Raw genomic sequence first — 14,299 nt, forward strand, 5'->3', positions numbered from 1 at the left:
AAGTGAAGTAACTCAGGAATGGAAAACCAAACATCATATGTTCTCACTCATAAGTGGGAGCTAAGGTATGAGGGTGCAAAGGCATAAGAATGACACAGTGGACTTTGGGGACTCGGGAAAGGACGGGAAGGGGATGGGAATAAAAGACTACAAGTAGGGTGCAGTGTATACTGTTTGGGTGATGGGTGCACCAAAATCTTACAAATCACCACTAAAGAACTTACTCATATAACCACCTGTTCCTCAATAACCTATGGAAATAATAATAATAAAGGAACTGGTAGTATTAGCTAGATGAAAATCCAGGCCTCCTAATTATTGTATGGTGTTCTTCCTACTACAGCTTGATAATAGAACAAAGACAAAACCTTCTAGCAGCATAAAAAAAAGTATTTAAAAAATCTGATAATTAAGGGATGAGTATTATAAAACATTCATCCCAATATTATTTAATAGCAAACTAGAGTTATACATTTAAGTTTTTATATAAATTGTGAATTTATACATTTAAACAACTTCACAGATAACTTTAGGGAAACATTTAATGTGTAAATTAGTATCTATATATTTTAAATAATTGCCTTAGAAATTCTAGATTGTTTAGTTTTTGATTTATTATAATCGTTGGAACCTTTAGATGTGCACTATTTCTGCTAATAGTTATTGCCTGTTAAGTACTTCTTATGTGCTTTGGCTGAGTTCTTTGTCTTGATTTTCTCATTTAATCTTTACAACAACCGTAAGAGGTAAGTATTCACATTATGAGAAAGCTGCACTGAGTGATGTCATCAACTTGGAAAAGGTGGCATACACATCTAATAAACAGGGTGGAGCTAAAATTACGACCATTTGATCCCAGAGTCTTTGCTTTGCACAGCTATGCTGTTTTATCATTAAGCTTCTGTTTAATATAGTAGTTTTAAAAATATATCATTTGGATTCTATTTGCTTCATTTTTAATATATAATTGTACATATTTTTGGGGTTACATACTTGCATACAATTTATAATGATTAAATCAAGGTAATTGGGATATCCATCACCTCAAGCATTTATCTTATGTTGAGAACATTCCAATTCTTCTCTTCTAGCTATTTTGAATGACACATTATTGTTAATTGTAGTCACTCTACTGTACTATCAAATGCTAGTTCTTATTCCTCCTATCTAACTATATTTTGTACCCACTAACCAAACTAACTTTATTCATAACTCTTAATAAATAACCTCTTTGAAAAGAGGTTGGTAATGGGTCTGTTTGCTTCATTTTGAATTTAAACCTAATATAGGTATGTCATCATCCTCAGTGAGTGTGATTTTTGTTGGGTCATTGATCATTGATGAGGGTGTTAAAACATACTCCAGTTGAGAATTAACCTTATGGCATACTTCTTATGATTTTTTTGCCAGATTCATGTGGAATGCTTGGTGGCTCTTTTGGGAGCTTTGGGGGTTTTGTGTCTTACAATTAAGGCAGGAAATGTGGAATATATCTAATATGACTATTTCGTTGAGTGCTGGAAACTTTTTAGAGTAATTAATACAAAACTGTATGAATCACAAGTATCTAAAAGGAGATAAATCTGAGGTATTTTAAATTGAGACTACCAGAATGTTTTATAATATTTTGCCAAATATAGATTTGGTACCTTGTTGTTATTTTAAACTATTGAAGATATTGTAACCCTTGTTACTTGCTTTTCCTTTGAAAATTATGAAACTACATTTTCTCCCTTTTGTGACTCTGCTGTACATTTTCCTCGTTTGCCTAAGTTTAGATTTAGAATTATTAAGGGACATCTCTTTTATGGAATGCTTGACATGGTGTCCTTTGTTAGCTAGTCACCTTTCAGTGGTGTACTAGTGACAGTAAAAGCATTTCAGGTAATTTTCACTGGGTAAATGTACATTTAGAGGAAGCAGTCTCAAGTCTTCATGAAGAGGAAGGATAATAGCTGCTTTTATATAGTCTAATAAATGCTAAACTTTTATTTATCTGGAAGAAAAATGCCGCTTTTTGAGTTACGCTTTACCTGAAAGTTGGCTGAAAAATGATTTACAGTATTTGATACCTTATTTTCAAAAGAGCAGTTTAAATTATCAAATCCTAATATGATTTTATTGATCTGAGTACATTTTGCAGCATTTAACAGCTTTCCTAATATGCAACCACCTATTAAGGTGCTCCTTGTGAGTAAAAAATAAAGTTAGCAGCTAATTTGCAGATGTTAGGATATGATTTGTTCAGGTAAAAGCTGAAATGTACTACATAATTTGCATGGAAAGTAGCAAAATATAAAGATGCTTCCATTTTTATGATGATACTATGCTTATAATTTATTATTGCCATGGCTTGGTTAAAGACTAAATTGTGAACCAATGGAAAATTAGTTGGTCCCAGTAATTTTAGCTAAAATCATTTGAAAATACTTAGTTGTGCACAAAAACTGTCATCTGAAGTAAGTATTCATTAAATGTGAGCTATCAGTTTACAGACATTATCATATTTAATTCTCATAACAATTATGTTACTTAATAATATTATCCTAATTTTACAGATAAAATAACGGGTTTATCAAAGTTAAGTAACCCATCTGAAATCATGTAGCCAGCGCCAGGATTCCAGCCAAATCTTTTTGACTTCAGGACCCTGGTTCTTAGCTAGTAGACTAGATTGGGATGAACTAAGATCTGACGCTAGACCTGTACTTTCAATTGCAATGAACTTTCATGAAAATCTTTAACTGTCAAGTAGAGTCCAAGTGTTTTGCTTCTGGACGTATGTATTTTTACTATTTATGCCAATTAAAAATAACTCATTTAGTTTCAGCTCACTAATTCAGGATTTGTGATAATTTAATGTGGTAGGTAGAATTGAAAAAGTATAAAGGCTTCTTTATGTGAAATCTTACCACTGACATTCAAGTAAAATATTGGTGGGAATGGAGAATAATAGAATTTAATTTTATGTTACTGAGTACAAGTCATGAAACTTTTTTTGTAAAGAGCTAGATAGTAAATATAGTTGAATGGCCTTGAGAGCCATATGGTCTCTGTTGCAAGGACTCTACTCTTCTAAAGCAGTCATAGACAATATGTAAACAAAAGAACTGGCCTGTGTTCTAATAAAACTACAAAAGCAGGCGACAGCCTGGATTTGGCATGTTTGTTGACCCCTGTTACAGAGAATCTTGTAATTTCTGTAACTATAAGCTTAAGATTTATTAATGATGAAACATTGTTTATACGGAGTAGATCTGTTGAATCTTTTGGCCAAAACAAATTTGCCAAAAGAATAGCGATACCATAAAGGAGAATGGAAATGGTACCTCCTAATAGTAAAAATACTTTTTCAGCATTTCTATGACTACTTAGATTAATTACTTTGATAATTCCAGAATATACTTATTCATTTATCTCTTAGTTTTTAGTTTTTTAAATCTTGAAAAACAAATCTGCAATTTGGAGTTTTCACTAATTCTGATAAACTTTCTTTCCTTTATCATACTTAGGAAGATTACTGTAAAAAGACTTGACACGTAATTGGGTTATTTTATTTTACTGAATTTGTTTTGAAAAGTGGTATCAGTAGCTACGCTTATATCACGGCTTGTTGTGTAAACATGTTCAGTTGAACTGTAAGTTCAGAAATAGAGTACTTTGTTTTCAATGTCACATATTATAGATTTCTTATTATAAGTAATTTTGACACTACAATGCCTTTTGGGGCTGTAAAATTTTAATAAATATAAATTGCTTGTGATATTGGCTAATATGGTATATTGGAAATTAAGTCTAGTATGTACTTACTCTTCTCAGAGATTCGTCAGCGAACTGCAGCTCAAAGAAACCTTTCTCCAACACCAGCAAGCCCTAACCAGGGCCCTCCTCCACAAGTTCCAGTATCTCCTGGACCACCAAAGGACAGTTCTGCCCCTGGTGGACCCCCAGAAAGGACTGTTACTCCAGCCCTCCCATCAAATGTGTTACCAAGACATCTTGGATCCCCTGCTACTTCAGTGCCTGGAATGGGTAAACAGAGCACTTAATGTTATTTACAGTTTATATTGTTTTCTCTGGTTACCAATAAAATGGGCCATTTTCAGATGGTATGGAAATGGCATTTCATTTGGAAATAGCAGAGCAGTTATCTGATTAAGCAGGAGTTCCATATTCAATTAGCCATAACTCTTTACAGCTGGCACCTTGCGATACTGAAACCTATTTCTCGAGCTCATTTAACTGTTATGGCTTCTTTGTTTAAATGGCAATAAAACTTTGTATTATTCTGTAGCCAACAGTACAGCATATCTTTTTATATTCAACTTTAGAATGCCTCCAGATTTATATAAAATGGGGATAGAAGAAAACACTTTTGGAATGTATTGATGTTTTTTGCTAAACTCCATACATATATTTTTAAACATGACAACATGTTTCAGGAATAATACTCCTGTATTATGGTATACTTTTGTTAATGTGGGCTAGTAGATTTTTTTTTAAGGCATAGAACCTTAGTATTTTCTGGTAGATATTTTATAAAGCTCTAAAATGAACATATTGTCTTTATTTCATAGATTATCTCTTTTCACTGTGGTGGATCTCTAGGGGAATATCCCATTCTGAAGTGTAATAGACTATAGTACCCTGCAGTTTCTTTTGGAGTGTGATTGGGGCATGGAAGTCCACTGCTTTAGCACAGATCACATTGTTTTACAGATTTCCATGTAATATTGTTGCATATGATAGTAATTTGTTTTAGATTATTTAATTCTAATGTAGATTAATTTGTTATTTCATGACTAATTACTAATATATAATTAATAATGATTTTGAGACTAGGCAGTAGCTGATATCAGGTAATCAGAGTATTTGTGTAGTAAAATCATTAAAAAATGGAAATGCTACGTAGTACAGTAGATGTTTTTCCTGTTTTCCTTCACAAATGCAGCATGAGATTTTAGGAGACTAAAAAACCTCTTCATTTATTAACAAATTAAGAATACTGACTATAAATGAAATGTATACACATCTTAAAACTTTTAAAATAGTTACGTAAAACAATACTTTTAAATTTGACATATAATGACAGTACTAAGGCAGCCATATATTTTATGCGATTGAGAAAAGTTAAATTGATTGAAAATTAATGTTTCTGTTGTTATCTGGTTGATTTGAGATACCCATGATTTGTACATTAAAATTCCTGGTTGTTTAATGAAATAACATTTTTGGGTGCGAATGTATGGATTATATACCTTTGTATATCTAATTTATTTTAAGCAAAAAGTTTAGCAACATATATAGTAATAAAAATTGTTTTGCACATGTAAGAATAGGGCTATAGGAGGAATAATAGCCTAGATTTTATGATCATGTAAATATAACATGTTTTACTAAAGTTTTTAATTAGTTTCTGTGTGAAAGACTGTGTTTAAATTGTACATTGCCAAAAATGTGAATGAGTTAAATAATTTATTATAAAGAAGATTAATACATAATTTTTTCTTTATGCCATATTTGTGGAAGAGAATCAATTTAATATGTATTACCACAGAGCTCCCATATGTTTGAAAATTAATAACCAGCAGGTACTTGATAATTTGCCAAGCTGTGTAAAAATGACCAGTATTCCTACAATGATTGCTTTTGATGTTTGTATTAATTACCATTGTCTATAACAGCATGAATATAAAGATGCATGTGCAAGAGGTTTAAGACATTTTTATGAAATCTGTTATTTCATGTATCTAGATTCTTTTGTGGATATGTTCACTTTAAATATGTAGAAGTAAAATACTCTAGCAAAAGTTAAGTTGGCTTAAATGCTTTCCAAATCTAATTTGGCTTGCTTGTTCAAGTTGAAAATTTGATAATGAGGGATGACCATGTCTGGATTCAAGTTTATTTTTTGATGATAATAATTGAATGTTGTCAGCACAAGTAAACCAGTAACTTAGCTGATGGAATCTTTTTTTTTTTTGTGAGACGGAGTCTTGTGTGACTTGAGTGCAGTGTCGTGGATCTTGGCTCACTGCAACCTCTGCCTCATGGGTTCAAGCAATTCTCCTGCCTCAGCTTGCTGAGTAGCTGGGATTACAGGCGGGCGCCACCAGGCCTGGCTAATTTTTGTATTTTTAGTAGGAGTTTCGCCGTATTGGCCAGGCTGTTCTCAAACTCCTGACCTCAGGTGATCTGCCCACTTTGGCCTCCCAAAGTGCTGGGATTACAGGTGTGAGCCACTGCACCCTGCCAGTGATGGAATCTTAAAAGTGTATTTGAGAGCCGGGTGCAGTGGCTCACGCCTGTAATCCCAGCATTTTGGGAGGCCGAGACGGGCCTATCACCTGAGGTCAGCAGTTCAAGACCAGCCTGACTAACATGATGAAACCTCATCTCTACTAAAAATACAAAAATTATCCAGGCCTTGTGGCAGGCGCCTGTAATCCCAGCTACTTGGGAGGCTGAGGCAGGAGACTCGCTGGAACCCGGGAGGTGGAGGTTGCAGCGAGCTGAGATCATGCCACTGCACTCCAGCCTGGGCGACGGAGCAAGACTCCGTCTCAACAAAAAAAAAAAAAAAAAAAAGTGTACTTGATTTCTAATACCAAAAACTTGGTCTAGAACCTGACTTTTATTTACTAATAGCTATAATTTTGACATCAGTTGCCCTTTTATAGATGATAATAGCCTTTAAGTTTGTGATTATTTACAAATCAAATTTCCTTTTTATTCCTTTAAATTATAGGAATTTAGTATAATGTATTGCTATCCTAAAGCCATCTTGAATACTTGAAAGATTTTGTCACAGCCATTTTGAAACCTTTGTATCCCTATATTGCAGGGCGTCTTCCAACAGGGTTCCATTTTGTTTCAGAGTCTTCTATGAAGTCTCCGTGTAAACCTCCATTGCTGTCCACCTTATTATGTTCATTCTGTCTTGTTTTACAAAGGCAAACATCACATTTTATCTTGTCACTTTCTTCTCAGTGCCTTCTGTGTGGTGTTTCAATTCAGAGTATCTTCTGCAAATAATTCTCTTTCAGTTTTCAGAGGTTATAGGGTTACAATTCATAACGTTTGAATGTGTAACTCTTTATTTTTATTATTTTTATATAAAATAAAAATTAAATTTTATGTGTTATTCCTCCACTCCCCACTCACTATTAGTCTCTTATGATATTGTCTAATTTATTACATGGACACAGTGTATTTCTTTTCACTTATTTAGGTCATTAATTTCTTTCAGCAATGTTTTATAGTGTTTGGTGTATAGATTTTGCACATTTTTTGGTTAAATTCACATCTAATTATTTCATATTTTTAATGCATTTGTAAGTGGTATTGTTTTATTAGCTATTTCCAACTGGTTATTACTGGTATATAGAAATACAATAGATTTTTGTATATTGCTCTTGTATCCTATAACCTTGATAAACTAATTTATTGGCTCTAGATGGTATGACGTTTTTGTAGATTATGTAGTATTTTCTACATAGCCACATTGTCTGAATAAAGAAAATTCTACTTCTTCCTTTCCAATCTGGTTTTCTTTTATTTATTTTTCTTACCTTATTATATGAGCTATAACCTTCAGTACAGTGTTAATAGACGTGCTAGGAGTGGACATCCTTGTCTTTTTGTTGATCTTACGGGAAAAGCAATTATTCTTTCACAGTTTAGCATGATGTTAGCTCTAGGGTTTTTTGTCTTAATAAATACTCCTTATTGGCTTGAAGTGCCCATCTATTCTTAGTTAGCTGAAGGTTTTCTTTTAAATCAGTAATAGATTGTGGATTTTTTCAAATGCTGTTTCTACAGCCATTGAGATGTTTTTATTGGACTTTGTTTCTTTGTTTTAATGCCTGTTCATATAGTGAATTACATTGATTTTTAAATGTTAAACTAACTTGCTTTCCTGGAATAAATCTCACTTGATCATGATGAATTATTTTATATGCATATTGTTGGCTTTGATTTGCTAATATTTTGTTAAAAATGTTTATATCAATACTCATTAGAAATATTGGTCTCTGGGTTTTTTTTGTTTATTTTTTCCTTGTCATATCTTTTTCTGGTTTTGGTATCAGAGTTATGTTGGTTTCATTTCATAACATTATGAGTAAGTATTCTCTATTCAATTTTCTGAACAATTTGTGTAGAATTGGTATTATTTCTTCCTTAATTTAAATGTTTCCTTAATTTTAAAGATTTGACCAGTTGAAGCATCTGGGCCTATTTTTTTTTTTTTTTCCTGAGAGAAAAAGGTTTTTTTTTTTTTTAAACTAAAAATTCAATTTCTTTAAGAAAAACTATGACAAATATCACACATGAACATAGATGCAAAAATTCCTAACAAAATTTTAACAAATAATTATTTTTATCTTCTTGAGTGAACTTTAGTAGTTTGGTAGTCTTTCAAGGAATTTGTCCATTTTATCTAACCTGTAGAATTTATTGGCATTAAGTTGCTCATAATATTCCCTAATTATTCTTTTAATGTTTTTACAATCCAGAATTATGCCATTTTTCTCATTTCTGATATTAATAGTTTGTATCTTTTTTTCCCTGATTAGTCTGGCTAGAAGTTAACAATTATATTGATCTTTTCAAAGAACCAGCTTTTCTTTATTATTTTTGTATTTTCTATTGTATTAATTTCCTCTCTGATCTTTTTTATCTCTTTTATTTTGTACTTTGGGTTTCATTTGCTCTTCTTTTATAGTTTCTTAATATGGAAGCTGAAATTGTGGATTTCAGTCCTATCTTCTTTTGTAATATAGGTGTTTAATATTATAAATTTTCTTCTCAGTATTGCTTTAGCTGCATATCATAAATTTTGATTTTTTTTCCATTTTCATTCAGTTCAAAATACTTTCTAATTTTCCTTTTTTCTTTGAATCCTGGGTTATTCAAATGTATGTTATTTAGTCATGAAATATTTGGAGATTTTTCAGATGTTTATCTGCTGCTGATTTCTAATTTAATTCTATTGTTAGAAAGCATACATTGTGTTATTTGAATCTTCTTATGTGTATTGATACTTGTTTTATGTCTGAGAATGCCATGTATTGGTAAATGTTTTATATTTACTTGAAAGAACATATATTCATGGGCGATTGGTCCCAGGATCACCCAGTGGATACCATAATGCATGGATGCTCAAATCTCTTAAAAGAAATGGCATGGTATTTGCATATAATCTATACATAACCTTCCATATACTTTAAATCATCTCTAGATTACATATAATGCATAATAGAGTGCAGTCAGTTATCTTTTAAGGTGATTTAAATAATAAAAAGTCTTATATATTTACCCACATGATAACTGTTTTAGATTCTTTATTCCTTTGTGTAGATCTTGCTTTCCATCTGCTATCACTTTCCTTCTGCCTGAAGGACTTCTTTTTAACATTTCTTGTATTGTTGTTCTTCTAGTGATGAATTCTTTCAGTTTTGTATATCTGAAAAAGTCTTCATTTAAAAAAGATGTTCATACTGGATATAGAATTTTTGACAGTTTTTTTCTTTCAGAACTTTACACGTACTGTTTTATCGTTTTCTGACTTGAGTCTTTTCTGATGAGAAGTCTGCTGTCATTGTTATCTTTTTCTCTGTACATAATCTTTTTTTTTTTTTTTTGGTTGTTTTTAAGATTTCTCTCTCTTTTTTTTTTTTTTTGAGACAGAGTCTCGCTCTGTTGCCCAGGCTGGAGTGTAGTAGCACGATCTCAGCCCACTGCAACCTCGACCTCCCAGGTTCAAGCAATTCTCCTGCCTCACCCTCTTGAGTAGCTGGGACTACAGGCACGTGTCACCACGCCCAGCTAATTTTTGTATTTTTAGTAGAGACGGGGTTTCACCATGTTGGCCAGGATGGTTTCTATCTCTTGACCTTGTGATCTGCCCACCTCGGCCTCCCAAAGTGCTGGGATTACAGGCATGAACCACCTTACCCGTTCAAGATTTTTCTCTTTATTATTGGTTTTAAGCAATTTGTTCATGCACTGTGTTGGAGCAAAATTATGTTTCTTGTATTTGGGATTTGTTGATATTTTTGAATCTGTGGGTTTATCGATTTAATCAAATTTGGAAAATATGCATTATTTAAATAGTTTTGTCTTTTTCTTCATTTCTCTCCTCTTCTTGATGGACTCCAATTACACACACACACACACACACACACACACACACATATATATATATATTAGGCTGCTTGAGATTGTTCTGTGGTCTTGCTCTGTCACCCAGGCTGGAGTGCAGTGGTACGATCATGGCTCACTGCAGCCTCCACCTCGCGAGTTCAAGCAGTCCTTCTACCTCTGCCTCCTGAGTAGCTGGGACTACAGGTGCATGCCAGCACACCTAGCTAATTTTTGTATTTTTTTTTGTAGAAATGGGGCTTTCTCATATTGCCGAGGCTGGTCTTGAACACCTGAGCTCAAGTGATCTGTCTACCTCGAACTCTCAAAGGCTGGTCTTGAACACCTGAGCTCAAGTGATCTGTCTACCTCAACCTCTCAAAGTGCTGGAATTACAGGCATGAGCCACTGCGCCTGGGTATCATTTTGTATGGTTTCTATTGCTATGTCTTAAAGTTCACCAGTTTTTTTGTGTGCAGTGTCTAAACTGTTGTACACATAATCTATGGATTTTTTTTATACTAGACATTGTAGTTTTTATCTGTAGAAGTTCAATTTGGTTTTAAGTTTTAAGTTTTTTTATGTCTACTTAACATACTGAATCTTTAGATTCTCAAACATAGAAAATATAGTCATAAGAACTGTCTTAATATTTGTCTACTAATTCAGTCATTTTCATGATTTCTGGGTCAATTGTGATTGATTTTTCTTATTGGTGATATTTTCCTGCTTCTTGGCATGTCTAGTAATTTTTAATCTGATGCCAGAGATTGTGAATTTTACCTTATTGAATGCTGGGTTTTAAAAATTCCTATACAGTACTCTTCTGAATACTTTACCTAATGGCCTGTGTGTTAGAAGGTTTTTCCACTCTGATTGGAAATGGGCAATATTCTTGGCCCTGTATAAATGCTGTTTCTTTTCACCTTTTTGAGTAGTCTTTTTCCTCCATCCTCAGATAGTTTTCTCATGTGCATACACCAGTCAGTACTCTGCTGAATTCTCCAGTAGACCCTCTGCAGATCTTTGTTGTTCTTTCTCTGTGCCTTCTCTCCTGCTTGGTACCCTTTCTTGTGAACTCGATATGCCTTGGCCTCCTCAGAATTCTGGCTTTGTCTCCTCAACTATGAGAGCCTGCTACACTTCACCTGGGTTTACTTTCACTGCTAAGTGGAAACTATAGGCAATAAGCTGGGGCAGTTGTAGGGCATGTTTTGTTTTTAGTCTTCTCAGGGAACAATAACCTACATTGCTTGATATCCAGTGTCTTTAAAACTGTTACTTCATATGTTTCGCACAGTATTTTAGTTGTTTTAGGTGGGATGTTAAATCTGACTCCTGTTACTCTATTATGGCCTGAAATAGAAGTCCCCTGATTTACTATTATGTAGGCTTTTAAGAGTTGGAGCATTTAAAAAAATCAGTTTGTACAGAACTAAGCATAATTTTATTTGCTAGTAGTTATGTAGGAATCTACTATAGAATCTACTAGCAAAGGTAGTTCTAATATAGCACATACTTAAATTTATTTTTGTAGTACCGTATTATTAATGAAAACTTGAATGTTCTTCAGAGATTTATAAGAATTAATATTTTGCTATTTTGTTAAAACCTTTTAAAAGTTCTAACAAGCATGGGTAGTTCTTGGTAATGGAATTAAACTTTATGTGTATTTCATGTATATAAATTTTGTATGTATTTATTTATTTAATAGGTCTTCATCCTCCAGGTCCACCTTTAGCAAGACCTATTCTCCCCCGAGAACGAGGTGCTTTGGATAGAATTGTTGAATATCTGGTTGGTGATGGTCCACAAAACAGGTAATATTTGCTGGGGTGGTAGATAAATGAAAGTGAAAACAGGATGTGTGTGTGTGTGCGCACACTAGGTGTTCTACAGTTTTGTGGCACCTATTTTCTGACTTCATAGCATAATGGAATATTTTATAGCCCTGCAAAAGAGTACATATTCAATTATTTGACAGTAGAAGTTTTGACAACATAGTCTGGGTTAAATCCATTTTGAAAAAATATTAATTCTGCTATAACTTTTAGAGAAACTGGATTATTTCATTGAAACTTTTAAACTTAAAGAGCAAAAACATAATACAACTCTGATAGGTTCTAAGAAATGGAGCTTTATAGGTATCAGTACTGGACTTGGTGATAGTAGTACTTTTAATGTTAAGAGCAATTTGCATGTATTTAGTACTTAGCAGTTCTCAAAATGCTTTTCCAATTCTTAAAATAACTCTAGGAAGATCGTATGATATGTACAGAGCAATTGCCAAAAGTATAGATTTTTTTAAAATTCTATTTTTTAAATAGTAGTAGATGTTTGACAGCTCTCCTAATTAATATTATTTTAAAAAAGGAATCAGAATTTAATGTTTATGTAATGAATTGTATGTTATTCAAAATAGAACATTTGATATAGTGAAGTATTCGCTGAGTATATCCACAGAGAACTGAGAAAGTATATAAATAGAAAATTAGGAAGATGTTTAGTGTAACTGGGAAAGGTGTAAGAATCATGTATAGAAATTAATCTTTGGGTTGTACTAAACAAAATTAAATATGTTTATTTGCTGCAAGACTTCTCAGGTTTTAATAATGTTCATTGTGAATCTCTAAGAGGGTTCCAACTTTTCCAGCCTTATCACAGATTTGAAGGCTTTCATTCCCAGCACTATACTTTGGGAAACACCAAAATTTAAGTGTTCAGTTGTCAAATATGTTTCTGCTAACTTAGTAAAGACGTATTCATTTAACTGTTGCTTAGTTTATTTTAAATTTGATGTATAAATTATATTTTTAAATGCTTGAAATTTGGACTTTGGTTAATTTTGACTTTTGTTTACTTTTGTTTAATGAATTTGTTTGTGGTTTACTAAGTCTCAAATAATTTGTTATGGCATATTTAGCTGTGTTAAAATATAAATTAGTCATGATGGCTAAATTAGTCTCTGTCATGAGCTTTGTCTGCTTTTGTAATTGGTCTGTTCATTTTTCCTTATGGTGTAGGTATGCACTTATATGCCAGCAGTGTTTTTCTCATAATGGCATGGCTTTGAAGGAAGAATTTGAATACATTGGTAAGAATTATTGGGCAATGAGATTTAAATATTTTATGCTTAAATATTTTATTCTATGCCATTTTCTATGCAGTATCACTTTATTTTATATACTGTCTTTGTATACATTGGTTAGGCATATTATCCTTATTTTAGTACATAGAGCAAAGCAGGGAAGACAATTCAGGTTTTTTCCTGTATAATGTACAGCCTCTAGGCCAGTTGTTCTCAAACCCCACTGTGCATCACAATCACCCGAGGAGCTTAAAATAATTATGATACCCAGGACCCATTTACAAAGAGTTGCATTTAATGGACTGAGTATGGGGTCCAGGCATCAGTATATTTTTTAAAGCTCTGCAAATGATTCTCATGTGTAGCCACTATTAAAAACTGTGGTAAATTGAAAATGCTTCTAAAATATTATGTACTACATTTTCATGGGTAAATGTGCAAGGTTCTGGATTTTAAAATACCTAATGATTGTGGTGACTAGAAATGTAATCTCACAAATTCATTTAAGTCATTAATATTATTCTGCTATCAACCTGCTGTGTCACTTATTATATAGTTAGCCTGCTATGTAACCTATTATGCCTTTTCTGCCTTCAATTTTAAAAATTAAAATTCTAATAATTAGGAAGTATGTTTTAGTTCTGTTTAGAGCATCTACCATGTTATTATTTAAATAACGTGCACAGTAACTTTTAAAAGGTTCTTTTGAATATCTGCAAAAATAATCTTAAGTGAGTTAACTAATTAGTCCTTGAACTTTGTTTGGTTTGTGGTTTTGCTTATTTTTTAAAAATTCTCTGCAGCTTTTCGATGTGCCTACTGTTTTTTCTTGAACCCTGCGAGAAAAACCAGACCTCAGGCTCCAAGACTTCCTGAGTTTAGTTTTGAGAAGAGGCAGATGGTGGAAGGTTCAAGTTCAGTTGGTCCCTTGCCATCAGGAAGTGTGCTTTCATCAGACAACCAGTTTACTGAAGGTATGAATATGTTAAACAGTTTTGCCCCTTAATAACATGTGTTGTTTAACAATAATAAAAGCATAATGCTTTTAGATAAAGATGGATTAATTTA

General features: G+C 32.8%; 1 protein-coding gene across 5 annotated transcripts in view; it reads left to right on the forward strand.

The window, feature by feature from the left end:
- Positions 1-14,299, forward strand: part of LNPK (lunapark, ER junction formation factor) — a 91,343-nt gene that overhangs the window by 62,500 nt on the left and 14,544 nt on the right. For all 5 annotated transcript variants that reach the window (XM_033231056.1, XM_033231057.1, XM_033231058.1 and 2 more), the window contains 4 exons: positions 3,820-4,032; positions 11,858-11,963; positions 13,167-13,237; positions 14,035-14,205. In XM_033231056.1, the coding sequence (XP_033086947.1) occupies positions 3,820-4,032; positions 11,858-11,963; positions 13,167-13,237; positions 14,035-14,205 (561 nt within the window). The remainder of the gene's footprint in view (positions 1-3,819; positions 4,033-11,857; positions 11,964-13,166; positions 13,238-14,034; positions 14,206-14,299) is intronic.

The sequence above is a fragment of the Trachypithecus francoisi genome, unplaced genomic scaffold (assembly GCF_009764315.1).
Source record: "Trachypithecus francoisi isolate TF-2019V2 unplaced genomic scaffold, Tfra_2.0 Lachesis_group13, whole genome shotgun sequence".
In the NCBI taxonomy this organism is placed as follows: domain Eukaryota; kingdom Metazoa; phylum Chordata; class Mammalia; order Primates; family Cercopithecidae; genus Trachypithecus; species Trachypithecus francoisi.